Source organism: Carettochelys insculpta, chromosome 6 (assembly GCF_033958435.1).
Source record: "Carettochelys insculpta isolate YL-2023 chromosome 6, ASM3395843v1, whole genome shotgun sequence".
Lineage (NCBI taxonomy): Eukaryota > Metazoa > Chordata > Testudines > Carettochelyidae > Carettochelys > Carettochelys insculpta.
The window spans coordinates 101,902,302-101,930,059 of NC_134142.1; the positions used below are offsets into that span (position 1 = coordinate 101,902,302).

General features: G+C 42.5%; 1 protein-coding gene across 9 annotated transcripts in view; it reads left to right on the forward strand.

Moving 5' to 3' along the window:
- DENND2B (DENN domain containing 2B) overlaps positions 1 to 27,758 on the forward strand; it is a 295,741-nt gene that overhangs the window by 207,442 nt on the left and 60,541 nt on the right. For all 9 annotated transcript variants that reach the window (XM_074997690.1, XM_074997686.1, XM_074997691.1 and 6 more), the window contains 7 exons: positions 9,332 to 9,480; positions 13,099 to 13,314; positions 20,154 to 20,250; positions 21,243 to 21,287; positions 22,595 to 22,779; positions 23,511 to 23,620; positions 26,022 to 26,091. In XM_074997690.1, the coding sequence (XP_074853791.1) occupies positions 9,332 to 9,480; positions 13,099 to 13,314; positions 20,154 to 20,250; positions 21,243 to 21,287; positions 22,595 to 22,779; positions 23,511 to 23,620; positions 26,022 to 26,091 (872 nt within the window). The remainder of the gene's footprint in view (positions 1 to 9,331; positions 9,481 to 13,098; positions 13,315 to 20,153; positions 20,251 to 21,242; positions 21,288 to 22,594; positions 22,780 to 23,510; positions 23,621 to 26,021; positions 26,092 to 27,758) is intronic.

Sequence of the window (27,758 nt, forward strand, 5' to 3'; positions counted from 1 at the left end):
GAAGAAGTGGGTCTGTCCCACAAAAGCTCACCTAGTAAACTATTTTGCTAGTCTTTAAAGTGTTACAACAGTGATTAATATAGGATGATGGTGGCTAGGTCTGAGAGGGAAAGGTATAGCCCTGTCTTTCTTTAGCAGTCTGGGAAGCATAGCAACTTATAGAAAATGTAATTGCATCAATGTTAGTAAAAGATGTTGTAAGGTAATGGCAGCCAGAGCACATTAAACTGAAACAGGATTCATATGTGCTTGTCAAAGGCAGGGCCAAAGAGTATTTTGGCTGCCCTATTCTATTGGTAATCAGACTGCTGATATGTTGCTACGTTGAAATATTTGGAATTCAGTTATTTTAAAATATTGTCCTGAGGCATGTGTATATTCCCCAGCATCCTTTCTATTCTGTCCTCCCAATTACAGTTTCTACTATAATTTTGTTTCAAAGTCTCCTTGAGCCACATGACCAAGCGTTCTGGTTTTATAGAAGTCAGCTCTGCAGGTGAGGAAGATGCACATTGCGGGGGACCTTAATTCTGCTCTGTCATATCCTAGTCTAAATCCATGGTGATGCCAATAAAATAAATGTTTCAGACCAGGGTGTTAAACAAGTGCCAGTGAGTGCAGGATATTAGGTGCAGGGACGTTATACTGTGCTAATGTCCGGCCACCACTTATGTTTATTCAAGTGATTTTGGACTGTATATCAGATGGATGACTGCTTTGCTGGCAAATATTTTTATTGGTGTATCAGACAGAGTTGGTCGTCTGTAACTAATACTGTTAGTATTGCAAATCTGAGTTCTTACAGTCCCCACAGAGAAAGAGGAAATTCTTTGCAGTACTCCCCTGGTTATCTTACTGCAGACCTGGAAAAAATTAGAAACTGCAGTTTATGAACCGCAGCTGGGAACTAACATGCCTATGGACCTAGGCTCAAAGAGCAGATTTCATCTTCTTTTCTGCCTTTTTTTTCTTTGGAAAAGTAGTCCTCCAAGTGATTCAGGCGCAGATCCTTTTTACCTTCAAAAGCAGACTATAAGGATTATAAACAGGTAAAAATCTCTAACTTAGTTCTCAACTGATGTAGGTGTGGAGCTGTTCCTTGCATTTATTGGGTTATGTTAATTCATCCTTTTACACTAAATTGCTAGGGCCAGATTCTCAGTGTGATTAAATTGGCATAGCTTCACTGAACTTCACAAGTCTACACCACTGGGTTACTACGTGATAGTGAAGAGATTTTGTGGCTCTTATCCATGTGCCCTGTAAGTTCCTCCCAGAATGCATTCAGACATCTTGTTTCTCCCCAGAAGATGGTGATATTGGCCTGTAATAGTAGAACAGGTAAAATGCATGTGCTGAGAAACTGTCGTATGCATACCTGGAATGCTGCTTTAGTGTGAGTTCAGTGCATGTGACTGTCTGGCTCACTGCTGAGCTGCCCTTTTTTGCTTTTGGAGGGGTAGGCACTGGGATCCAAAACCTATGTAATAAATGCAGTCCTCCCCACTTGCTTACACCTATCTGCCAAAATACATCTTCCCCTGGAATCTCCATGTATGATTCTCCAACTGCGGCAGAGGTAGAATACCTCCTCAGCTCCCTGCTTGGAACACTGTACTTTGTTTCCATCTTCTGCAAGTGGGATTGGGCCCCCCAAAACCCCTGAGCCTGACACAGTATCGCTGCAGCCTAGTGGCAGTCCCAAGCAGGATGCGGAAAAGGGCTGTTTTTGGGATATTTGGATGGGGGAAATGTGATTATAGCTGGGGTAAGGAAGCCAGATGACATCCTGCATGCCTGCCTTCACAGGGGCACTGTCCAATCCAGAGAATGCCAAGGGTGTGTGCAGCCCAGAATCAAGCACAAGAAATTGGAAGTGGATGATACCTGGGGTTCTGTAGAAACCTGTCCCCAAAGAAAAAAAGTGTGTGTTACTACCACAGGGTCAGCACACACAGAAGAATTCAATGAAGTACCCAAAAGTGTGTGTCCATTTGGCGCCATCTCTGCCCTGTTCTCACTTTTTCCTTCCCCATTCCTGCTGCTGTTCCCCTAACTTTCTGTGCATGGTGACTGCTTTCCCTCCAATCTTCCCTTGAATGGCCACTGGAGCAATTTCCCCTCCTGGCTGCGACTTGCCAATTCACTGTGATGTAACAATTATCAATTTGGCTTTTGCCCTGACTGCACTGAAGGCATGCTGTGCACACTGTATTGCCCCTGGAGAGATCTTCATTCTTGGTCATTTGGTGTACATTACATTAGAGTATTTTCAGTGCAAACAAATGTATAGGGCAGAGATAAAACCTATTCAGAGCTCCATGACTCAGTTGTTTCCTCAGAAAAATTCTTCCTCGAAGTAAGAAAAAATCAGAGCCACTCCACTGCCCTGTGTAAAGGGCAGAGGCGCCAGCATATACAGTTTTTCTTTCCAGCCTCTAGTTTTTCACTCTTTTCTCACTGTGGAATTGGCTGGCTTTGTTGGACTCTGCTTCCCATTTGCCACGTCTGAGGCACTGAGCAGTGGAACATTCTGTGCTGCTTCACAGCTCTGTGGGGCTGCCTTTCAGAGCACCGTAGAATGAAGAATTACAGCCACCAGCGGAAACACATCAGTTATTGAGCTCCAAGGCACTGCATTCCTCACAGCCTTTCCAAAGAGGGCTGATTATTTTACCATGAGTCTTTACCTTGGACCAATCATTTTGTTGCCAGTGAGACCGTTCTGCAGATAAATGTTCTGTAGATTTATCATGTGTTAACTCAGCAATCCTGTACGTAAAGCTCAAGGAAATGGGAAACAAAAGAGGGCTTGTAAAGGGAGATGAGCTGCAAGCAGGGCTGTGGGTATGAGTAGTTTTTGCCAACAGTTTAATAGTTGATGGGCCAGTCTAGAGTTGCAGAGCCTGCTCCTGCTCGTGTTGGAGTCAGTGGCAGTCCTTCCATTGTCTCCAGTGGCTTCCAATAAAGGCCTCTGTAGAGGGCCGTCTTCCTCTCCTTCGTGACAAACAGCAAAAGGAGCAAATTGAAAGGACGCCACCGAGTAACTGTTCAGAATGTCTGTGTGCTCCTGTCCTGCACAAAATCCACTCGTGGGTAAGAACTCTACAATTTGGCTGTTGCTGCAGACTGAACAGTCTCCTCCTAGGTTCATGGCACCAGTGGGAGTGTGTCATGGGCGGGAGCTCAGGTTGAAAAGGGTCTAGAGTTTGGGGAATGCAGAAATCAAGCTTATGAAGCCACGCAACCAGCCCCACTGCATGGAGAATGGCCATGTTGGGGCATCCCCTTTTGATGTTAGGTTGCCCAGTTGTCCCTCAGCGTCGCTCAGGTACTTTCGTCATCTACGAGAATATAGTTTTGCTTGGGATGCCTCCAGCAGCAGGTCATGGTCTGCTTCAGTCCTCCCCTGCACCTTCTACTGTAGTCCCCAGTGACTCCACACAAGCTCTCCACATTTCACTCGCCCTTTGCGGGATTCATTTATTATAAGAGTCCATAGTCCATAATTCCCCCAACACACTCCAAGCAGTGTATTCACTCTTACAGGTCCCAGCAGCCTCAGCTTCAGCGTGCTCCATCTCACCTCTGGAGGAATGGCTTTCGTCTCTCTCATCATACCTCCCCAGCTTTTCCAGCTGAGCTGCTAACCCTGCCCCATCCACTTCCTTCTCAGGGCAGGTTCTAACCTGGGGACATCAGTGGACTCAACCTCCCTTCATTCCTCAGCTCCCTCTGGCCTTCTGGCTTCAGCACTCCAGCTCAGAGAGCTGGCACATATCTCTTGCTGCTGCCCTCAGCCTTCAGCCCTCTCAGGCCTGGGCAATGTTACAGCTTACTCTGAGCCTGTGTTCCCTCTAATCTTTTCCATCCAGGTGCAGATTTTTTTTTCCATCCATGTGTGGAATAAATTTTTATGAGAACCGAGGTATCTATAAATGTGCACCACTAGTAGAAACAAACAAAAAAAATACAAAAGCCTAACTGTGGGCTCTGTGCTCATCAGTTGGGTTGCATTTGAATTCCTGCTGAATGGCTGCACAAGCACACAGTTTACAGAGAACACTGCAACTTCTTTTCTCTTTTTCCAGCCTGATTGGGCTCCACTGCTCAGCCAGGGAACTTACTGCTTCCTCCTGCAGGAGCACGCTCCCCTCCAGAAGCTTTCAGTCTGGCTCAACTCTTCCTGTGGATTCTGGGTTCTCAGCCCACACTTGGAGGGCTCTGAACTCGCCTTTGCTTGCTCTTGGGCTGTTTCTCATTTTTAACTCTGAGGGACAGCCCTACTCTCTTCATTATGCCAAATGAGAGTGCACCTGGGCTGGAGCAGGAGAGCTGGGCCCAATTTTATTTAAGGGCCTGGCCCCACCCCATTACGGAGGGGTGGTTCTTAGCTTGGCAGCAGCACACCTATTCCACAGTCATAGCTTCACAGCAGGACCAATAACTCCACTGCCAGCTCCCATTTCCTCTCAGTGACCTGAGCGAGCAGCATCATAAAATATACAATAGCCATGTCTACACGTGCACGCTACTTCGAAGTAGCGGCACTAACTTCGAAATAGCGCCCGTCACGGCTACACGTGCCGGGCGCTATTTCGAAGTTAACTTCGACGTTAGGCGGCGAGACGTCGAAGTCGCTAACCCCATGAGGGGATAGGAATAGCGCCCTACTTCGACGTTCAACGTCGAAGTAGGGACCGTGTAGTCGTTGCGCGTCCCGCAACTTCGAAATAGCAGGGTCCGCCATGGCGACCATCAGCTGAGGGGTTGAGAGACGCTCTCTCTCCAGCCCCTGCGGGACTCTATGGTCACCGTGGGCAGCAGCCCTTAGCCCAGGGCTTCTGGCTGCTGCTGCGGCAGCTGGGGATCCATGCTGCAGGCACAGGGTCTGCAACCAGTTGTCAGCTCTGTGTATTTTGTGTTGTTTAGTGCAACTGTGTCTGGGAGGGGCCCTTTAAGGGTGCGGCTTGCTGTTGAGTCCGCCCTGTGACCCTGTCTGCAGCTGTGCCTGGCACCCTTATTTCAATGTGTGCTACTTTGGCATGTAGACGTTCCCTCGCAGCGCCTATTTCGATGTGGTGCCGCGCAACGTCGAAGTTGAACATCAACGTTGCCAGCCCTGGAGGACGTGTAGACGTTATTCATCGAAATAGCCTATTTCGATGTTGCTATAAGCTATTTCGATGTAGGCTTCACGTGTAGATGTAGCCAATGACAGTTAATGCTGCTTCAGGCGGCATTAGCTGTACACCTACATCTCTTGCTTGTAATCTGGTAGTGAGGGGGGAGTGGGTTCCCTCCTGTCCTTCCTACTCATTCCTGACTCTTTTCGTTTCTTTTGCGTGGTTCTAGGGAAGAGGAAAGGCCAAAGGTAGCTACACAGAGCAGGCAGGAACCCGCTTCTGTGTATAAATGGGACCACTGGGATCTTTCTGCAAATTGGCTTCATTTTGCACCATCCATCAAGGAGAGCATACGGACTGAAAATGGTTGCTGTCCCAGGCTTGTAAAGTGAATTAGACCTGAAACCTTACAGAGCTTCCCTGGGTTACACCAAGGAGGAATTTAGCCTGAGTGCCTCTTTCTAGAGGAAGCTCATGTCAGAGGATCATGCTGGGGTCTGTGTCACATTGGTAATACTGTGCCCTCTTTTTTCCTGTCATTATACTCTTGGCACCCGACTCTAGCTTTTGTATTTCAGGTAAGCATTGCACTGTCCTCTCCTTGGATTTAATTGGGGTTGAACCATTCCATGGTACCTAAGTCCATGAAAAAAGAAGATAAATGTTTATCAGCCAACTGATTGGCTCATTCAGCTCCAGGCTTTGGATACTACACAAGCCAATGCAATAATACTCATTTTGATAGAAAAGCATATGTTTGGGTATTTTGTAGTATGTTAATCCATTCTGAAATGCTTCTTTAACCCCATACTTGACTCATGGCTTACAAGGAGTTTTATTTTAGTAGCTACACTCCAATTCAGGGTGAGTAAGTAAAAAAGGCATTTTGCAAAGTTGACTCATGGTGATAAACATAACAACAACTGGAGCTGTGTGATTTTAAAAATCTCAACTTTCTGGATAATGGCATTTGAGTGCAACAGTCGTTGTTTTTCTTACTGTGAAAGATGCCACATCAGTTTGACTGCTGATATCCAGGTTCTCTTGTAGCATTTGTAACTTTAGAGTTATATTGTATAGCACGTCTCACCCCAGCACCTTTAACTCCCTCGGCTGCCTTTTTATCTAAAGATATCGACCATATAGTCTGTGGCAACATTCTCCAGCAGCAGCTATCTAGTCTTTCTTAGGAAAACAATACTAAAATATTCACTCTTGTGCACACTATATATAAAAATAAACAGATGTTATTATGTTAACATATGTATTATGTTAATCATCTATATATTTATTTGAGAGAGTTTGTCTGTTTGGCTGTCTGTTCAAAAACTCATCCTAAACAGTAAGAGCCAGGACCACAAAAATCAGTATACAGCTTCCTCTTAGCATAACTTAAAGCAAGGTAAGGGTTCAGTTGTTCCAGGAAAATGAGATGTGCCTGGAATGGAATTGCTTTTCATAAACCAGTACAGAAGAGAGACAGAATCACTAGGCAAGCGAAAGAGACTGGCTGGGTGTACCCCCACTCCATCTGGGACTGTCCAAACCCTGAGGTTCTTACTCCCTCAGGCGCACTTTAGGGAGGGTGAGGGAGACTGAAGCTCCTCCTCCACAGTTCATACAGGCACTTCATTAGCTGTTCTCTTTGTCAGGGAGCAAGCGGAATGTGCACAATTTGCTGTAAATACTCTGGCTGGGGAGTGCAGGGGACAGATGAACCTGGTCTGCCCCAGCCAGGGGACGTGCAGCCCTCCTCCAGCTGTGCCCACTGCAGCAAGGTGCTTCTCACCTGGCCCCAAGCTGCGGTACTGAGGGAGGGCTGGGGTAGTGCTTTGTCCCAGGGCAGCCTGCATAAGAGAGTGCCTCATTCCCAGAGCAATGATTTAAATGGAGGAAAATAAAAGTTGAGTTAAGGACCCAAGCAATGTTCGGTGAATCTTCCAGTATGTTTGTGCATAAATTATAATATTATGTTTTCTATCTATCTGTCTACTTATCTATCTATCTATCTTTTTAAAGGCACTGCCTAAAGTTTAAATGCTGTGCTTCAGCATCTTACATTATTGATATAAAAGCATATTTTTTCTCCATAACTTTGCTGCACATGTATGTGTAGGCACATGATATATATAGTGCATGCAAAAATGAGTGTTAATGCAAAGTAAAAGCAAAAATAAAAATAAAAAATACATTTAAAATGTATAACTAAGGTTGAAAGCTCAGCCTGAGCTTTGCTGTCCTGTACACAATGAGACATCATGATATAGTGGTTAGACAATTGGATTGGAAGTCAAATGGCATGGGATACAGTGTATGCTATTGACTTTCTGTCGCTTAACTTTTGTGCCTCAGTTTCCCCATTGTAAAATAGGGATAATGGTGCTTATTTTTTATGAAGTACTTTAAATCTATCAAAGAAAAATCTTGTATTGCATATTATATTAATTATGAATACATATCATCTTTATATAATTATAAATTGTCAATTAGTACTATGTATAATCCAAACTGAATTTCTTATTCACCTTTGCATGTAGTGAGTTACATTGCAGCATGTACAGTGTAAAGATCAGGCTTAATTGTGAAGTCGCAGTGAGGTCTACATATCAAACCTAGTTTGAAGAAACTCAGTGAACAAATTTAAGGCTATGAAATCTAAAGTTAAATTTTTCACCGTTTAAGACAGTCATGAAGTTTGAAGATTGCCATTTTGAGATGATGCCCTGGTGACTGTTAGACTAGATGATCCTGACCATGGATAACCAAGGGCTTGTCCACACTGCCTCCCTACTTCAAAGGGAAGGATGGTAAGTAGGGTATTGGGAGTTTATTAATGAAGTGCTGTGGTGCATATGCCGCATTTCATTAAGCAAATCACCCACTGCCTCCCTGTGACAACTTTGAAGTGTTAAACTTTGAAGTTCTGGCTCCCGTCTAGCCGCAGCTCACCCACAGGTACTTTGAAGTGTCCGGGGTGCTTCGAAGTTCCTTTACTGGATGTGAGCTTGCACTTCCAAGTTGCCGCGGGGGGGGTGGGGGTGGGGTGGGGAATTTGCTTAATGAAGTGCTGCATATGCACAACAGCACTTCATTAATGAAATCCCAACACCCTACTTACCATCCTCCCTCTGAAGTAGGGAGGTATTGTAGACACAGCCCCAGAGTTCTAAAATACACCACTGATATATTGATGTAAATAGATTACTGAAAAAAGTTTCAAATGGCCTATTTTCACAAGTACATGATAAATAAAATGACTTTATCCAAATATATTCGTCACCATCTTTTAGATTAGGCCCCTCTGGGAGACGTACTCATTCTGAGTGTACTGAGAACTTGCTGCACAGCAGCTCCCTAAAGAAAAATGGTCACCCTTGATTAGAAGACCATAAATCTAGACCACAAAATTTGTTTCTGGATGTGAGCGCTACAGTTCTCAAATGTTGGCCCATTTTTAATTCTAAGGTTTAGAATAATGCTTTCCCCATAGGTCATATTTAATGAATTAATTATTTGGACCTCTTTATATGTTACTGGCCAGATGTGTCCCCATGACCTATGGAAAAAAATTGATTTAGACAAAAGTAAAACAGGAAGAAGTATTTAAATGAGGGATAGGAGGTATTTTTAAAGATGACTTTGAGAAGGCAATATGAGTAGTGGAAGAAAATAGTGAACCACACGCTTCTGCTTGGCTCATCTTTCACATATTTTTAAAATTCTTTCTTCTGAAATTGTTGGGTTAAGATGCTAGTCTCTGTTCACCCTCTTTGGCAAGAGACCATAGAGGTAAGAAAGTAACTAAGTAAAGGTTGTAGTATGTGTGGTTTAATAGAACTGTTCAGTGCTATTCATTCAACTCTGTGAGAGATTGCTTATGGATGTGTAAAAGGCACCAGAGTGTTTTAAAATCGGCATGTGCCCTGGTTTTTAGACATGAGTAAAATTTGCCCAGCTGTGGATGGTCAGAAGCAAGTCTTGTGAAATATTTGCATTTTATTAAAAAGAAAGAAAGAAAGAAAGAAACACAATGCTGTCAACTTCATAGCCAAATTCTACTCCAAATACTTCCAGCTGCAGTCGAAAAGATGACTCATGCTGAAAGCCGAAGAGCTTTGCTCTGACTTTTTCACTTGGCTCATATGATTTTTTTTTTACATTCCTGTCTGTTTTTCCTTTCTTTAAAAAAAAAAAAAAATGAGAAGGCGATTCACCCAAAGAAAATCCATACGAGGATGTGGAGCTAAAAGGCCGTCACGCAGGCCGAAAATCCCAGCAGCTCTCTGAGAATTCCCTAGATTCTTTGCACAGGATGTGGACTCCACAAGACAGGAAGTACACATCACCTCCCCAGGTAATTCAGTATTTCTTGGTGTATAAACCTTCATTTCTTTCTGTGATTTAAGGTATCGTTAACCCTTTGTAAGAGACTCAACCCTGGAATATCAAGAACAATAATTGTATCTGAGTGAGAAAGTGCATGAAAAAAATAATTTAGACATGTCAAATAATTGCTGTAAACACTTCAGTGGTCATAATATAAATACTCTTCAGTATCAATTTACTGTAAAGTTTATTGTTAGTTGGAGTTATTCTGGTGTTAGTGAATGTATTAATTGCTAATATTATTTGGAGTGCCAATTCTGGTCCAACACCCTTTGCAGTCAATCAGTGTCTTTGCAGTGATTGTGATGGGAACTGGATCAGGCCCTAAACCCTGTTGATTATTGAGCCTTTCCCTACATCCATTCAAAACTATCCATGGGCTTTTAAAAAGAACAGAACAAAGAAGAAATGCTTCTTCATCTTGTCTGTGTGTTACATGTGGCTTGCTGAGCTGAGAAGTAACTTTTCTGTTACATTGGACAGCAGTTTTTATTGCCAATTTAACAAAAAAACGCTTGTACTAAATGCATAAAATATCATCCCCTTAATCCCCCCAACCCCTCCAAAAAAGAACAAAAAAAAATGAAGATGCCTGAAGGCCTAGATTCTGGTACTAACTTATCTAGAACTGCATGAAATATTCACAGCACAGGGCAAAGACCCAGAAGTCAGAGGGGTCTGCATTTTGTGTAGAATTTCCCAGTGTAGTCCAATTTCGTGTGATAGTTGTGAAATGATGTGGGGGTTTTATGCATTACCGGGCAGTTTTCACTCAAAAATTGTCCTATTCTGAAACACAGATATAGGTTTACAATACATGCGTATTGCAATGTTCAAATAATGTACCTGTATTACTCTAACATTCAAAATTTCATTTTGGTCAAGATGTATTTTTGCACTGACTCACGCACACATCCACATCAGTTCCAAGAGTAGGTCAAGTAAAGCCACACGTCAGTCTTGTGTAATGATCTTGCAGCAAGCTGGGAATATTTCATCAGTCAATTAACTGTTGTGGATCTTTTATCAGCATGGTCCATAAAGCTTTAGTAGTGCCAGCATTTACAGTTCACATGATGCTTCAGTTATAAAATAGGAGCTCTTGCAAAAAAGGAGGACTAAATAAGGGCAGCTAAGGGTCACTGAAAAGACAGTGACAGATGGAGAATGAGTAAGAAGACAGAAGAGAAAACAATGCAGCTGTAACAGATATGAAAGAGTTACCACAGCGGAGATTATGATTTACTTGTGTTAAGGTTAAGCACCTTGAGGCCCCAAATGAGACTTGCCCCACTGTGCTTGGCACTTTAACAGACACATAGTAAGACACAGTCCTTGACCCGGGAGCCTGCAACCTAAACAGACAAAGAGTGGGAGAAAGGAAGGATTATTCACCCTATTTTATAGATGGAGAGATGAAGCACATGAGGTCACACAGGAAGTCTGTACAGGTTGAACCTCTCTAGTCTGGCACCCTTTGATCTGACTGGTGCCAAACAAGAGAATTTGCTGGACCGCAGGAGGTCAGTATTGTCTAGCCCATTACCAAGAGTGTCACTGCTTACTGGGCTCTTAGGAGACATTTAGGAGTAAATGAGAGATAAATAACAGCACAGAGGACTGAGAGCTACGCCTGGTGACCATAAACAAACTTTATGGGCCAGGGAAAACTTGGCCACACCCATGAGAAGTGGTTGTCTGGCTAATTAAAATCATGCTGAATTCCAGATGTTACCAGACAAAAGAGTTCTGGATTAGAGAGGTTCAATCTGTGGTATCAAAATGGGTAATTGAACCCAGATCCCCAGCCCAGTGTAATCATCACACAACCATCCATCCACTGATAACTTCTTTTTGACTTGGGACCAGAAATTTCAGTTAAACTCTGTCACAGTTATGTTGTCATGTTGCCAAGATACAAAGCAAGTAGGTGACTACTGTGGCTCATCCATGAAACTGTAATATTCTCTAGTTGTTGGTAGTAGGAAAGTCACCATCTCCCTATGAACAACACTGTTAGCTACAGTTCATCACCCAGTTTTTCCAGTGCTAGCTGCGTAGCTGGTATTCCCTTATAATCATCCATCATGATAAATGTTACGGAAGAGATCAGGAGGTCAGCAAGTTTTGGGCACCCATCAACGAGCTGAATTGCTTTCACTAAGCTGTGCACTGCTGTTGATTTTTCTGGCTTGAGGACTTGTGGTGAACAGAGACCTCAGAAACGCTGGTCTGTGGTCCCTCTGAATCCCGCTGTGGTTTTGATCTTCTTTCTCATTGTTTTTTTTAATACTTGAAGGATTCAGATTTTAAAAAGGTGTTTTATGTATGGCATTGTGTCTCTGAGACAAATCCCATCTATACCTATCAACAAAAAACAACCCCCCACCAAAAAAAATAAATGCTTAAGCATATAGGATACTCTACTTCTGGATCTCTTTATAGAGTAATTGTTGCTGCAGGAATATAGGACTATAAATTGAGACTGCAAAAGTGCTGGTATGGGGAGTAATTGGCTAATCTGTTTGTTAGAGCAAGTAGACTTATTACTGTAGCATGTTAGTAGTTAATAATATTAAGATTAATAAATATCACATAATAAATTTTTTCATCTGAGCATCTGATAGAACTCTAGAAACCTTGATGAGGCCTGTTAAAATGTCTAAGGTAGATACAGTAAGTATCCTGATGCATGTAAGTAAATTGAGGTACAGCATGATGACAAAAGTGGCTTGCCCACATTTAAACAGTGGCTGAGTTGGGAAAAGGGCTCAGGAATCTTGGCTCCCAGTCTACTGTGTTAACTCCAGGGCAACAGCAGAATGCACTGCTGCCACACAATACAAAATACTGTTGGGAAACCTAAAATTGTTCATGCCCATAAATTGTTTGGCAGTTAATGTAATGAGACTCAGCTTTCCCGCAGGGATTAACTAAGCAGATTCATGTTTTGAAGGGCTTTTTTGAAGATTCTTAATGAATGTGGAACAGAGGAAAAACTAGGCTTAAACTTTCTGAAATGACTGAGATAATCTTTACTGTATAGGGCAAGGCAACATTATAGAAAAACAGAGGGTCTGATTTCCACACAGCAGTGAAACAGCATTGACTTTGATGGAGTTACTCCCAATTTACCTGAGTGTAAGAGAAGGGAGAATTAGAGTCACTGTGTCGTTGCTCTGGTGTCAGCCATGCTTTTGCAGTGAGGTACAATATTAAGGCGCACACTTTATTAAATTGTGTGACTTACACCCCACAAAGTCTGTGGATGTTTAAGACACTAATTCAAAGTCCACAGGAATCTATATAATTTTGTTGTTGTTGTTGTTGATTTCAATGCACTTTGGATCCTTCTGTGCTTCAAACCATTGTATGTCTTGTAGAGACGATGCTCTCATGGCAGGAAAATCTTTGTATTGCCATAATATGTTCATAAAGAGCCTTTTCCCCCACTCTTTGAAGTCCTTTGAGAGTCTTTTCATGGACTTTGAAGGGAGATAGAAGAAGCCCCAATGCATCTGGCCTTTATGTCCACGATAGGTGCATCTGAAACAAATAGGATGCCAAGTTGTTTGTGTTTGTGCAGCTACCTTCGAAGCCCAGCAGCCAGTCCCTGCGCCTTGGAAACTGGTCCGAGAGAAAGAGCCACCGCTTACCACGATTACCCAAGCGACACAGCCATGATGACATGCTGCTTTTGGCTCAGCTTGGCATCCCCTCCTCGCCATCCAGTCTGAATGAAGACAGTCTGAGCACCACAAGTGAACTGCTGACCACACGCAGGGCTAGGAGGATCCCTAAGGTAATGGCCACTGTAGTCTTGTCTGAACTGTGCATCAGTCACAGTGGTCCAGCCTTGTTTTCCCTTTCGCTAAGGTAAATGTGTTGTCACTAGAACAGAGCCTCCACCCCGCTCTGGTAGTGTGAAGCACCCCTGTTGTTGACTAAACTGGGTGCTTAAGAATTTGCTCTGCACTGGGGAATTCTCAGATGATGTGGGGCCACAGCAGTAGCTGCTATTCCACCTACCTCCTGCCCAGGGCCGAAGGGATGTGCCAGAAGAAAATGAGCTATATTGAAGGCATCTCTGCCCCACAGTGATGCTAGGTGCTGGAATGGCCTTTTGGGAATGAGGGGTTGCTAGCATGTTACAGTAAACCATAGGTTACTCTGATAGGTGTTGGGCATCTGGGCAGATGCATATTGGCCCCAGCATCTGGTTGCAATAAAGATGGCTTAAAGCTTCCCTTGTCCTTGTAAGTAGTTTCATGCCATGAACAGATCAGACAGCCTGGAGGATCTTTCTTTTTTTGTCTGTTTCCCTGCAGAAAGAAATCTCATGTCCATATTTTAAACAGCCAGCAGAAGAGCTAGGAGCTCTGGGGAACAGAGGGATATATCAGTCTTTATATGCATTTGCTGCATGCAATGGGTCTAGAGTGAGAGGTCCTCCCCAGAAGGTGGGGTGCCTCTGCACTGCTCCCAGCTGGGCTTGGAACATCTATAGGACCCAAAATACTAAGCGCCTTTTTGCTAGCCTGACTTAACTCTATATTTTATACAGCTTTTCCACTGTTTAAAACTATCACATCATTTCTTTAAGTGCTATGAGGCTGAGCATTGGATTGTATCCAGCTCAAGAAGTCTGAACTTGTAATTGTTGATCTATTACTATTTGTAATGTTCACTGTGCATCTTAAGATTTCTGCTTCTTTGTTTTGTTTATTATAACTGTTCCCAAGGCAATCTCCACTGACCTAACATGGACCCCATGCTTGACTCACAGCCTCTGCAGTCCAGATCAGCTTGTCATTACAGATCCAAAATAAAAATGAATTAAATTTGAGCTCTTTCAGCCAAAAAAAAAAAGTTTCAGATGCAAAGTGGGAAATGAAGTAATTGTCTGGTGCAATAGTGTCAAGGAGGAGAAAATTGTATTGTGCATTTAGCTTTTTCCTGTTCTATAAGGGATTATTCTTAAAATGATGTGGCTATAAATATTGTGTGGACAGAAGAGGAACATTTTTGTATTTCTGGAATTCTTCTGAGCAGGAAGTAAACTAAAATGAAGTCAACTAATTATATGCCCTTAAATAATAATATCAGGACCAGTTCTGATACCATTACTCACATTGATTATAATACCTTATTGCAGGAGTAGATGTTACCCAGAGATACTTCAGTGGGTATAACCCTGGAGTAGGTTACTACTCAATGTAAGTAATAGTGGCAGAATCTGGCCCTTAATTTTGTACCTCAGTCCTCTATTTTGTACCTCAGTCCTCTATTTGTTTCTCTGATTTAAAGGGATACTGTCATCTTGAAAATTCCATTCTTTCCAATTCTCACAATTTTATTACAAGTCTCACAATATTTGATGTTTTCTTAAAGCTTCAGCTCCTGGAAGCATGTAATTATGTGAGAGCCTCAACTTCTATTAAAAAAAATAGTTTCTCACCATTGTGGAGAAAACCAGAAAATGTGACTCCCAAGGACCCAAAAACTAAAAGTCAAATTAAAACAAAGCCACTTTTTTTTTAAATGTCATATTTTTTACATCAGTCTCCTGGTTTTAGATAGCATTTTTGAAGTGGTGGAATTATGAGAGGCTACTTGTGCAATAAGGTGCTATGCAGTATGAGTAAAAGCCTCAGAATTTGTCTCTTCAATTTTGTAGCTCTCTTTCCTCCTTTTTGTTTCTCTGTTTGAAAGGGACTTTGTTAATTTGAAAATCGTATTTTCATCTTACAGTTGTGTACAGCACCTCTTTTTCTAACAAGTATCACTCAACATGCCCTGAACTGACTAAAACAGATCATTGAGAAATTATGTATTCCTCCGCTCACTTTTTGCGTTTGACAGCATTTTGTGTAGAGTCACTGCACTGTGCTCTTGACGGTCAATTGCACTGATTCTCAGAGCCACCTCCTGGGGCCTTAGTGTGACTGAGAATCTGCCACCCAGCATGGCGATATCATTCTGATATGCTGCTTTGTGGGGAGCTCACATCCATCCTCCTTCCCAGGCCTTAGGAAAGGAAAAAAAAAAACACGTTTACTACTAAAGCAAAGCGAAAACTGAGCAGGTCACTGGCAGGCATGTGCACAGAGAGGAAGGGGAAGGGAAAGGATGAGCAGGGCCCAAATGTGTTTGGTAGTTGGTCTCATGGGGCCTACCATCCTTTCTAAATATCAGCAAAGGAACAGGGAGGACAAAGTCTTAGCTTCTACAATTTTTTCTTTCTTTTTTTGCTCTTTGGTGTTTTTTTTTTTAAACTTTGTGATTGACTTTCTGAAGGAATTAACAAGAAATCAGGATACAACATCCTGTCTGAAGTGTGCTTGATCAGGAATTTTAGTTTTTAGACATTAGTCAATTTGAGAGATTTCATATTGACACCATACGTTAGGCTATGGCTACACAGCAGGTGCTATCTTTGAATATAGCAATGCTATTCTGGCATCCCTGTACACTTCATTGCAGGAGGAGTACAGGGATGCCTCAAAATTGTGCTTTCTTTCTGCATGTGGTGCCATTTAGATAGTGCCACATGCTGAAATAGGCAATTTTGATTTCTACTCAAACTTAGCTATGCAATTTGTGTAATGCAAATTGCGTTGTTTATGTCATAGTTAGGCTGCTGTGTAGACATACCCTTCGAGTGGTCTGTTTCCTCTCTCACCCTCCCCTCACAACCCCTGTGCTAAGTAATGAGACTATGCGCTTAGTGGAGCTAAGGGCTCAGTTGGTAGCAGGCTCCAGTTAGGGAGAGGATATATGCATTCAAGCCCCACTTCCTTTTGGTCTTAGTCAGTGCTGACAATACTGTTAGAGGCATCACTGCTCAGAGGAATCAGTAAGCTGAAGTATCCACTGTCTGCCTCAATTGTTTGGCCTTAGAGATAGACGCTAAAGAACCCTTGAATATATTAAGGGAAGATTGTAGGTGTTCTGCTCATCCCTCACTCAGTAAAACAGCTTCTGTTATGCAGAGCTGTGGGACAACTATTGCTGTGTGAACAACAGCTGCTGCCTTTGCACACACTCTGCTTGGGCCCACTGATGTCAAAGGGTATCTATCTTTCGACTTCTGTGGGCTTTGGATTAGGCCCCATGCCACTGCACTACCAGTATTTAACTCCTTAGGAGGAAGTCCCTGGAACTGCTGTTAGAATGGAAGCTGCTGTGTAAAGTGGTGAAGGGGAGTGAGCAACCACAGCCTGCCCACACGTTGCTGGCATCCATAGGCTGCCTCCAGGGATGTCTCTCATTTCCTGGAGTGGCTTCAGCCAATCAAGATTTCATCACTCTCATGCTGTTTGTGGTTGTACAGTTTCCAGGCCAGTAAAACCAGGAATGACACCACAAGCAGAGTGGCTCCAAGTGGATTTCAATTCACCATTCCCAGCACAAAATGTACATGGGTTAGTGAGCAGCAACAAAGAGAAATCATGAAATACCTGTTAGCTAAACAACAGGTAATGTCTTGCCTATAAAAATTAATTCTGGGCCAAATTCTGCTTATATTTATACCTGCATTATCACGTTGGAGTAGCCGAGATCAGAATCTGAACAAGTATGAATGTAAAATTTGGCATCAAAAGTAGGTACAAATGTTTCTTATGGTGTTTGTAACCAAATAGAACAGCAGGATCTCACGCTAGAGTGAGTGCAGTAAAACCCCTATTTACATGATTTCAAATTCCCACAAGGAAAGTGAGCCAGGAGCTAAGCTGCCACCTGGTTCACAGCTCCCCATCAGTCCCAGGAGCCGGGAAACTGCCTAGTGCAGAAGCGCTGGTCAGTTTCCCAGCTCCCGCAAAGAGGGGAGTGGGAGTCAGTCTACTGCCTTTATCATCGCAGTTCCCTACCAGTCCCAGGAACCAGGAGATCGATCAGTACAGCAGTGCTGGTCAGTTTCCTGGCTTCTCTGACTTACACATGGTTGCCTGGGAATGCAACCTGCGCGTAAGTTGGGGGTTTACTGTACAGGAGTTTGTGACTCCTGAGCCCAATTTATGCTGTTACTGACTTTCTATGAGGCATTGAACAAAGTGGTTAATCCCTCTGTGCTTCCGTTTCTTTTCCTGTAAAATGAAGATAATACCTACCATCAACTATCATGTTAAGATCTCACAATCCACATGCAACTTGTGACTCACAGGGTATCATGAGGGTTTCAAAGAGTTGTATGGACATTAAGTAATTAAAATATTGCTAAGTGCTAATTGTTAATTACAACTTCTATGTCATAGTTACTGAGGAAACAAAAGGGGTGAGGTATTATCTTTTATTGGACCAGCTTTTACCGATGAAAGAGACAAGCTTTGGAACTTGCACAGAGTCCTTCAGGTCTGGGAAAGATATTGAGAATGTCACAGATAAATATAAGATGGAACAGATTGTTTAGCTATGTCATTAATACATACTGAAAGAGACAATTCGGGGAAAAGTGGCCAGTTAGCATCTCTACAGTAGTAGAACAGAAATGGGGGTTAATGGGTTTCAGGGTGTTGTAATTAGCGATAAATCTAGTATCCTTACTGAGTATATGACTTTTAGTGGCTTGCAAAGTTATGGATTTAAGGTCCCAGGCTAATCTTTTGAAAATGTTATGCAGATTTCCTTTTCAGATGAGGACTGAGAGGTCAGATATGGAGTGATCACTATGAAAAGTGTTTGCTCACAGGTGATACAGTGTTCTTGACATTTGTCATTTTCCTGTGTGAGTTTGTTCAGTGACTGTCTGGATTCCCCTACATAATTGTTGGACTTTTTACTGCATTGGAGGGAGTATATGTACCACATGTTGTAATAGGCGTGAGTAAGACCTAGCAGTCTGGACTTGTGTGTTTGTGGTGGGGCGGGGGAGGTGTGCGAGGTGTATTTGATCATTGGGACAGTGGAGAAGTGCCTGTAGGTTTGGCATCTGTTGTTCTGGCAGAGTCTGGTTACACTTTGAGTTCATGTGTTGGTAGCTTGCTTCTAATGATGAGCTCTGGGAGGCTAGAGAGTTGTTGGTGGCCAAAAGATGGGGGATGGGGAAGATTTCTTTCAGGATGTGGTCCCCACTGAATATGGGTTGTATTTGTTTAATGATTCTTCCTGTGAGTTCCAGTGAGGGATAATATGTAACAATGGGGGATATGTGTCAAAAGGAGGAGGCTTTTTTTTTTTTTTTTTTTAAAGTAGATGGCCCATTCTGTGATAGAATCATAGGACAGGAGGGGTCCTCAAGGAGTCATTTAGCCTAGTTCTCTGCACTTATAGCAGAGATAAGTATTATCCATCATTATGTTATCCAAACAGTGTGCCAGTTTGGTGACAGAAGGGTTAAGTGTGTTAAAGTATATATTCCTGACTTTCCCCTCAGAGCATAGTCTGTGGTTTTCAAATGCTTGGCTGTAGGTAACCGATGTCTTGGTGTGTTTGGGGTGGTTACAGGATCTGTGGTGATCTCCGGGTTTCCTGCATATAGTTGTCTGTGAAGTTCCATTGCAGAAGGTGATTTTTGCGTCCATGAAATAGCTGCTGGTGCAGGAGTTTTCTAGAGTGAGTTTGGTGGTAAGTGGGAACCCTTCTGCTGAGCAGCTTGAGCTGCCTAGTGAAGTGTGTTGCATCCAGCCTGTGTCTCTTGTATTTTGAACAGATTAACTTCCTAACAAATAGTTCTTGTCAAGGTTAGCCCTGATAAAGAAGAAGTCCTAAGAGTGCTTTGCCACTTAAGTTCCACATTAGTTAGCAGTGACAATCTGCAAGGTGACTTTGGAAAGCTTTTACAGATGAGGGTAAGAGTGGTAAAGGGAATTACAGAACTGCTAAAGGTCAATAAGTACAACACAACTTTATGTCAAAACCCTATGGGGCAGGTCCTCAGCTGGTGTAATTCGGCATTAAAGTCAGTGGAACTACAGTGATTTACCCTAGCTAAGACTCTGGTCCTGTATCACAAAATGTTTTGCAGAACTGGAGTCAAATTATGCAGTCCTTAGTAGAGCAAACTATGTCTGCAATTCAGGAAAGAGCTTAAGCATGTGTCAGTGGGACAATGAATGTGCTTAAAGTTAGAGATATTTTTAAGGACTTCCCTCAATTGGTACCTAAGACCAGGGAAGTTTAACTCAACTGAGGATCACAGAATTTGTCCTGAAGCAGTGCAGATACAGAGATTACAATGCATCACATTTTCAAAGGCTCATAAATAATTTATAATCTAAAATCCAAGTTTTAAAAACTATTTAGGAGCCCAATTGTTATTGGGCTTAAGATTCCTAAGGGCCAGAGCCCTAAAGGCACCTAATTCCTCACCTAACTGCCTAGCACATTTTTACAGATGGGATTTAGGCTCTTCAGTCCTTCAGTGCTGCTGATACCATTTCTCCTTTATCTTCAGGTAAAATCATGTTTTCATCTGAGATTGGAAAAAGTCATTGGTGTAGAAAGAGACAGTTCCAAATAGCAGGGGCTGTAGACAACAAACCTGTCATTCCAGTAGTGGAGGGGCAAACAGGAATAAATGGAGAAACATGAACGATTTCTAGAGAGAAAAATGTTTACGGTTGCCATCTATTTATGTAAAGTAATGCATAACCCTTCTTCTGTCGTTCTCTTCTTTTCTTTTTTTTTTAAATTTTTTGACAGCTTGTACAAAGGATCAATTCTATCTATAGTGCAAAAAGAGGGAAAAAGAGATTGAAGAAGCTTTCAGTGTCCAATATTGAGACAGCATCACTACGAGGTACAATGCAACCCTCTTGGTGTAATGAGACATGACAGCACTTTTATGGTTATCCAGCCTTCTGCAGATATTCCCCTCTTTAATCCACAGTGTGTATTTTTCAGTGTTATACTGTGCAATGTCTCACGGACATCAGTGCGTCTGTGTCCTGAAAAGCTGGAAATTCTGTGGTTTAAGACTGCCAGGTCTAAGAGCCCACACTGTCTCAACTCCAACCCCTGGCTAACCTCCTCACTCTAGCTCAGTTAGCCCTTAATTAACTTCTACAGGATTTTGTATTTGAAGATGTAAAAATTCACAGCCTTGTCCCTACAATTCATTCCTGCTTTTCCCTGAAGCAAAAATTATGGCATTAGTTTATTATGTGCTCACCTGGAAAAACACTGGCCCAGTTAGCACATCAGGCCCTAAACTTTTATATTTGCTAAGAGTAGTTCAGAAAGTTTTCCATTCTGAGGATCTGTGCAAGTGTGTGTGTTTATGGGCAAGTGTGTATATCTGCATGTGTGTAGCTTGAATATTGTGGACCTTTCACATGTACACTCTTCAAAACTCCCTTTTGGATGGGGTCATATTTCATATGTTCTTCACGTATTATGTTCCATGGCCTGCCACTCTGAGATCTTGGGCTGATGACCCACCAGAGCCACCCTAAATTTCCTTGATGCCATCCAACCTCCTTTCAGAAAGCTGAGAACCACTGGAAGCACTCAAGTCGTTTTTCCACAATGATGTATCCGCCCATGTAGTTTAACATAGACAGAGGGCCAGTAAAACAGTCTTTGCTGTAAAGGGATCTAAACCTTTGTGCTCTCAGCTAGGCTGTGCCCTGAATCTCAAGCATAAGAGCGATCCTTGGAACCACTGATTCCAAGCAGTTTGAAACATCAGCACAAAGATAGGCTGATAGCAGGGCTTAGCACTGCTCTTCAACAAAAAATATAAATTAAAGAAACCCACCTTTAAAAGACACCACTTTATTTCTTTTGCAGATGAAAACAGTGAGAGTGAAAGTGACTCGGATGACAGGTTTAAAGGTAAGGGGTCGGTCTGTATGAGCTTCCACTCAATCACAGCTGCAGTCAGCATTAAAATAAAAGCTCCTTTTTCATGCATGATATTTCTGTCTGTGGTAGGGCATGAAATTTGATTTCCTCTTTGAAACATGCTACTGTCACTACCTCCTGTCTCCACTCTCAAGGTTTGGAAATGCAAGATCATGAGCATGGTGTAAATATTGGAAATTGGGTGCATGGTGAATGGTGAGGGCCTAATTGAGCTTAGGGGAAAGAAAAGCCATGAAACATAATGAAGGTTTGTGTTTGGTAATGCCTGGTATACTGGGCCCCTGCCCCCTCACCCCCCACCAATCCCATGGCTGGGGCTGCTGAGGTGCTGGTACCCAATACCGGCAAATACCAGCACAAGAAAAGCACTAGATATAACTGTCTGTTCACACACATAAGGCCAAATGAGGCTGCTCATGTGCAGGGGTGCTGGGGTGGAGAGGTAGGCATGAGGGTGTGCACAGGAGACAGCCACATGGCTGCTTGCATTGCCCAAGCAGTTGGAGGGCTACTGCCTAGGCTAATAGGAGTCTAGGATCAGAGTTGGCTGTGGCCAGGTCTCATCCCTGCCTCGAATGTTAGTTGGTGTTAGAAGGGCAGCCCTAGAGGGAACTCCAGATACCCCTTTTTCTAAAGGCCTTGAGCCCCTGGGGACTTGCTTCACACAGCAAGCCTGGGGAAAGCCCGTTGCTTTATATATTAGAGACCCTGGATGTGTGTCATCAGCACCACGCAGGTGGTCAGTGGGCCTTTCCCTATTGGCTAATGGACACATCATTTGGGTCATGTTAAATTCCTTGATGATAATCAGCTGCAATGGGTTAGAAACTACAGAAAATGTTGACAATGCTCTGATGAGGCTGTAGTATCAAGTTAAGGTAATAAAAGATTGAAAGACTGTGCTCCTGGCCTTTCCTGAGCTAGTACAAGTCTGAGTCTGATCCTCTATCCTCTCCGATTGAGTCTATTGACTTCAGTGCAGTTGCAACCACATATTCAATGCACAATTTACCCCTAGATGTGAAGAACAAACAGAACTTTGGCAGGGTCAAAGTTATATGAGCTGCAAGTGGTTCCACTAGGTCAATGTTACATCATTTCAATCCTTGCAGAAGGCTTTGATTTACGGATGACATTAATAAGAGAGAGCATGAATGTCTGCTTTTAAAGGGGCATGTGTTTGGACTAAGACCTAGACCAATGTAAAGTTCTTTGTGGAAGTCTGCGGCTTACATGTCAATTTCAGCTAACAGTTTTTCTTTCTATATAAATGCTAGCTCATACCCAGCGTCTCGTCCACATCCAGTCCATGCTGAAAAGGGCTCCTAGTTACCGCACACTGGAACTGGAGCTGATTGAATGGCAGGAGCGTGAGCTGTTTGAGTATTTTGTGGTTGTGTCATTGAAAAAGAAACCTTCTAAAAATACTTATCTCCCAGAAGTGACGTATCAATTTCCCAAGGTAAAGCAACAACCTACCTTGTTTGCAGTTACCTATTTTTAATACATTTAAGATGATTTTGGGTAAGAGCAATAAAAAGAGCAAATGGGACACGTAATAAGAATTTGTTTTTGAGCTGGATCAATAAGCCTCATCTCCAAATTTATCCAGAGCTCCTGTTTGAAAATACATCTCATGTTGAGAGCAGGGAGAAGGTGACTGGGCTCTTTCAGAAATGTTTTTCATATTCTAAATACCCTTTCCCAGCACTGAAGAGTTTGGCCTAATTGCAAGGACTTTGTTGCTGAGTTTTAATTCAGTTACCAAATGGTTCATAGACATTTTAATCATGTCTGGCTGCACAGAATTTGGGTCAGATCCAAAGACATGGAAGTGTGTGGTAAGACTCTTAATGACCTCAGCAGGCTTTGGATCACACTCTAACAGCAGCTGGTGATCTGAGGGTGGTTTGCATGTTAAAGTGCTGAGCTGCACTGAGTAGACGAGAAATTGGGTCATTGTGGCTGTAAGGCATTTCAGATCAATAGTTAAAAATGTTAGTGATTATTATTAGTTTTGTTGGGATAGCTCCATCACCAGTGATGGCCCCATTCTGTTAGTCACTGTGCAAAAACAGAACAGGATGGGCCTTGTCGCAAAGGACTAATTAGGAAACTTACTGCTGAGACTGTTCGTTACAAGTGACTGACTTGCCCCAGCTGGAATCAGGTGACTGATTTTGTCCACCACAGCTTGAAAGGCCCACCAAGCAAGTGCGGGAAGCAGAGGAGCGGCTCAAAGCCATCCCCCAGTTCTGCTTTCCTGATGCGAAAGACTGGATCCCAGTGTCAGAATACAACAGGTAAGCCCTCCTGTTTGTGTCTCGTGCTCAGTGGTGTTGGCGTGTGCCCGTAAGAGTGACGGAGTTGCCCTTGCCCATGTAAGGAAGTAGCAGTTTTGAGTTTTGGGCCACTCATGCTCAGGCAGCTGTATTTAATTTTTTTCTTAAGTTTCGTAATATTTTTCCTTCCTGTTCCACCTGATCCACAAACGTGTGGTGCAGGGGGCAGAAGCAGCTGAAGGATTTATCATAGCCAATTCCAAATGCAGCAATAGAGCTATGAAAAAGCTGGAAAACAGGCTGGTTCTCCTCTGCATACTGAGCTGTGTAGTCATTTACCCCTGGAAAAAGTGAGCGCCACATGGATGTAATCTCTGGGGGCCAGATTGTTAGCTGGCTCGAGTTGACATGTGTTTCAGTGGGGCCACACCAATATACATCCACAAAGGCTCTGGCCCTGCGATGTTGATTTGCACAGAGATTAGTTGGCATGTGAGAGGCAAGCCAATGGAGAACTAGATGTCCCTTCTCCTTTTTTTCACAACAGCCACCTCCAAAATCCATCTCTCTTATTTTCCTCCTTCCCAAGTTGGCAGATGGGTGGACAGAGATGAATTGTCCAAAAGATTATATGGATTTCAAATATGTGTGGAATGAGTGTATGTCAGTAAATAGGAGGTTCTGCACAGGATGTCTGGTGTGTGCTGCTTCATTGTGATGTCTTACCACATTAGCCTTGTGGCAACACCACCTAAGTGAATTACCACAGTCAATAAAAAAGTATGTAACATTTCATTGGGTTGCATGGCTCCTGCTATGTAAGGTTACAGTAACAGTCACGTGTGTGTCATAACTTGGCTATATTTCCTAGTGCTCGGAGGTTAGTGTTGAGCTATTGAAAACACTGAAGGAGCTTTAGATCTCTGCATATTTTATGTGTAATAGGCAAGTGGGAAAGTAAAGTGTTGCCAGGCTGTGCTATTCCCAGTTCAGAAGGGGATCTGTGTACCCAGGATAAGGAAATTACTAGGGTTCTTGTTGTGCATTCTGTAGACAGAGCAAAGCACTTTGAATAAGAGAAGAAAAAAGCATAGGCGTAACCTGAGATATGGGCAGTCACTGGTCTGGTTCTCATTGACACTGCCAGTGTAGTCTAAAGTGTAAATAAGAATCAGATGCTGTATACTTTTGCAGTGGACTGGCCCAGTCCCCAAGTGCTGTGTGGACACTTTTGTGCTCTACTGTTATTAGAATCCAACCACAGTGCAGACATGTCCCAATTGTGGAAGGTTGCCCCAATGCAGTGGAGACCTTCTGGCAATGTAGAAGCTCACTGCTCATGTTGGCTACCAGCATCATGGTCAGAGAAAAGAGGATGTGGTCAGGATATGAATGGATTTCCAGCTCTGGTTTCAGATCTTTGGGACCATTTGAAACAACGTAAATCAAAGCAGCTGTATTTGGGGCACACATTGACCCCAGGATCAAGGAGTGCAAAGGTGAACTTATACTTGTGCTGGGTGCTCTTTGACAGTAGGTGAGAAGCGAGCTCTGGTTTTGCAAACCTCTCATATATACTTGGGATTTTGAAAGGGACCAATGTGGCAGAAATCCTGCCACCTGCATAGCATAAAAAGACCCACCAGAATAACTGGTTTGAAAAAGCAGCAGCTGTCCAATGATGCTCTGTTCATTTCAAAATGAACCTTATCTATCTTGAAAGTACCTCAAGGCATTTCATAATAATCTGTCCACTAATTGAAAAGAAAGCAAAACAAATACTGTATTCAAAGGGCAGATGAACACCTCTTCCTAAAAAACCAAAAAATCTGTAAAGTAGCACTTTAAAGACTAACAAAATAATTTATTAGGTGAGCTTTCGTGGGACAGACTCACTTCTTCAGACCATAGCCATACCAGAACAGACTCAATATTAAAGGTATAGAGAACCAGAAACAGTAATCAAGGTTGACAAATCAGAAAAAAATAATCAACGTGAGCAACTCAGAGAGCAGAGGGGCAGGGTGGGCGGGGGGAGTCAAGAATTAGGTTAAGCCAAGTATGGCTTTTGCATACTTGGCTTAATCTAATTCTTGACTCCTCCCCTGCCCCCGGCCCCTCTGGTCTCTGAGTTGCTCACCTTGATAATTTTTTTCTGATTTGTCAACCTTGATTACTGTTTTTGGTTCTCTATACCTTTAATATTGAGTCTGTTCTGGTATGGCTATGGTCTGAAGAAGTGAGTCTGTCCCACGAAAGCTCACCTAATAAATTATTTTGTTAGTCTTTCAAGTGCTACTTTACTGCTTTTTTGTTTTGATAGTATGTAGAGTAGCATGGCTTTCTCTCTGTTACCTCTTCCTAAGAATTCACTGCAGTCCTGCAACTGTAGCAATGAAATTTGTGACAATCTTCATTACAGTGAGACCTTCTCCTTCATGCTGACTGGGGAAGATGGCAGCAGAAGGTTTGGTTACTGCAGAAGATTACTGGTAAGTACATCCATTCGAGCTCTTTCGAAGTCCAAAATTCAGTTTCCGATCACCATTGGAGTGCGTAGTTGTGTATGTGTCTTTTGCAGGCCAGAAAGAAAACTGTTCACAGAACTTTTAGTGTTTGAAAGATAACAAGGTCAAATGCAGTGACAATTGTTAGAAACCTTTTTCTGAATCAGAGAACCCAAATATTTCGAGAAGGCCACTAAAGTTTGGAGAATAATTCATTTCTTCATTGATGTTACCTGGCTTGAGTTTTAACCAAAAGCAGAGCTACCACAGCACCGCAAAGAAAGCTATTTCTAACATGCCAAATTCCTGTAAAGCTCTTCTTATTTCTTAGGTGCTTTGGAAGCATTAACTAAATCAGCCGTCTGCACCCCTGTGAGCGTCGTCACTCATTTCAGAGTCAGAAAAATGGCAGTAGAGAAGTTAAGTGATTTGCCTATGGCCACACAACCAGCTAATGCAGTGCTGTGACTAGAACTTGGGAGTCCTAAGTTGTCAGCCTCCATTTCAGACCTTTGACATATAGCAATATCTTTAGAACTACAAAGGTGGGAGAGGGGGAGTTGTAGGTTTTGTTTTGTTTTGTTTTTTTTTTAAATCATGGACCAGTTCTGTGCTGACATGGGTCCAACATTCTTTAAAGCAGCCTACTCCTATTTTGAGGAATTCAGTGGAACTTAACTGGTGACCAAACAATTTGCTGGCTCTATGAATGGGGTGAATTTCACTATCATTTTTGGGCTACACAGGCATACTAGAGGAGAGAAAGGGGCTTTCTGCACTAAGCCCCATCGTCCTTTCTAATGCAACCAAGCACGGTAGGCATAAAGATCTTACTTAAAAGAGACATTTACCGATAAACATACTGCAATATATGTGTCTGATCTTGTCCTTGCTGAGCGGTGTGTCATAGCTCTCATTAATGCAGTTGGGATGAGCAGTGGGGCCCTATGTTTGTAAAAGTTTCAGTAATATTAATACAAAGCCAATTTTCTTGTCAGTTCCGTGGGCAATATTTTCCAAGAGTAGTGCCAATAAATCCCACCTTTTGGTGTGTTAAATACAGGAGGAAGCACAACAAAATATAAATGAGACGTGAAAACGTTTATGGCTAGCAAAGGGCACGAGCAATTACTTTTTATTTGTCCTGCCACTTTAACGTAAATATGCATATTTTCATAAGTTTATCAAAGACTTCTCAGAAAAAGTTAGCTAGAATTAAATTGTGAAAACTATACAGTCCATAAAATAAAGGTTGTTTTACAGTACCAAATTTTTCGAAATTTTAACAAGTATTTAATCTTGCACAAACCTTATCTTTGATTGTAGAAATCCAAGACATTATTATCTCCTGGATTAGTTTTGGACTTGATATGATCAAAAATAAAATATATAGAGGAAAATGTAATTAACTTGCTCACGGACGTTTAACCTACTTGTTTTATATACTTGTGTATTACGGGGAGAAAGGTGTAGACTTTACAAGTCCACCCTCCAAAAAATAAATCTGAGATGATATTGAACAGCATGTTCTTTCACCTCTTTCAGCAGAGAAATGGGTATATTGGGAAATTTGGCAGAATAATCAGATAAGCAGTCTGGAAAAGATACATATGGTTACTACATTTAAAGTATTTGACCATCTGAAGGACAAA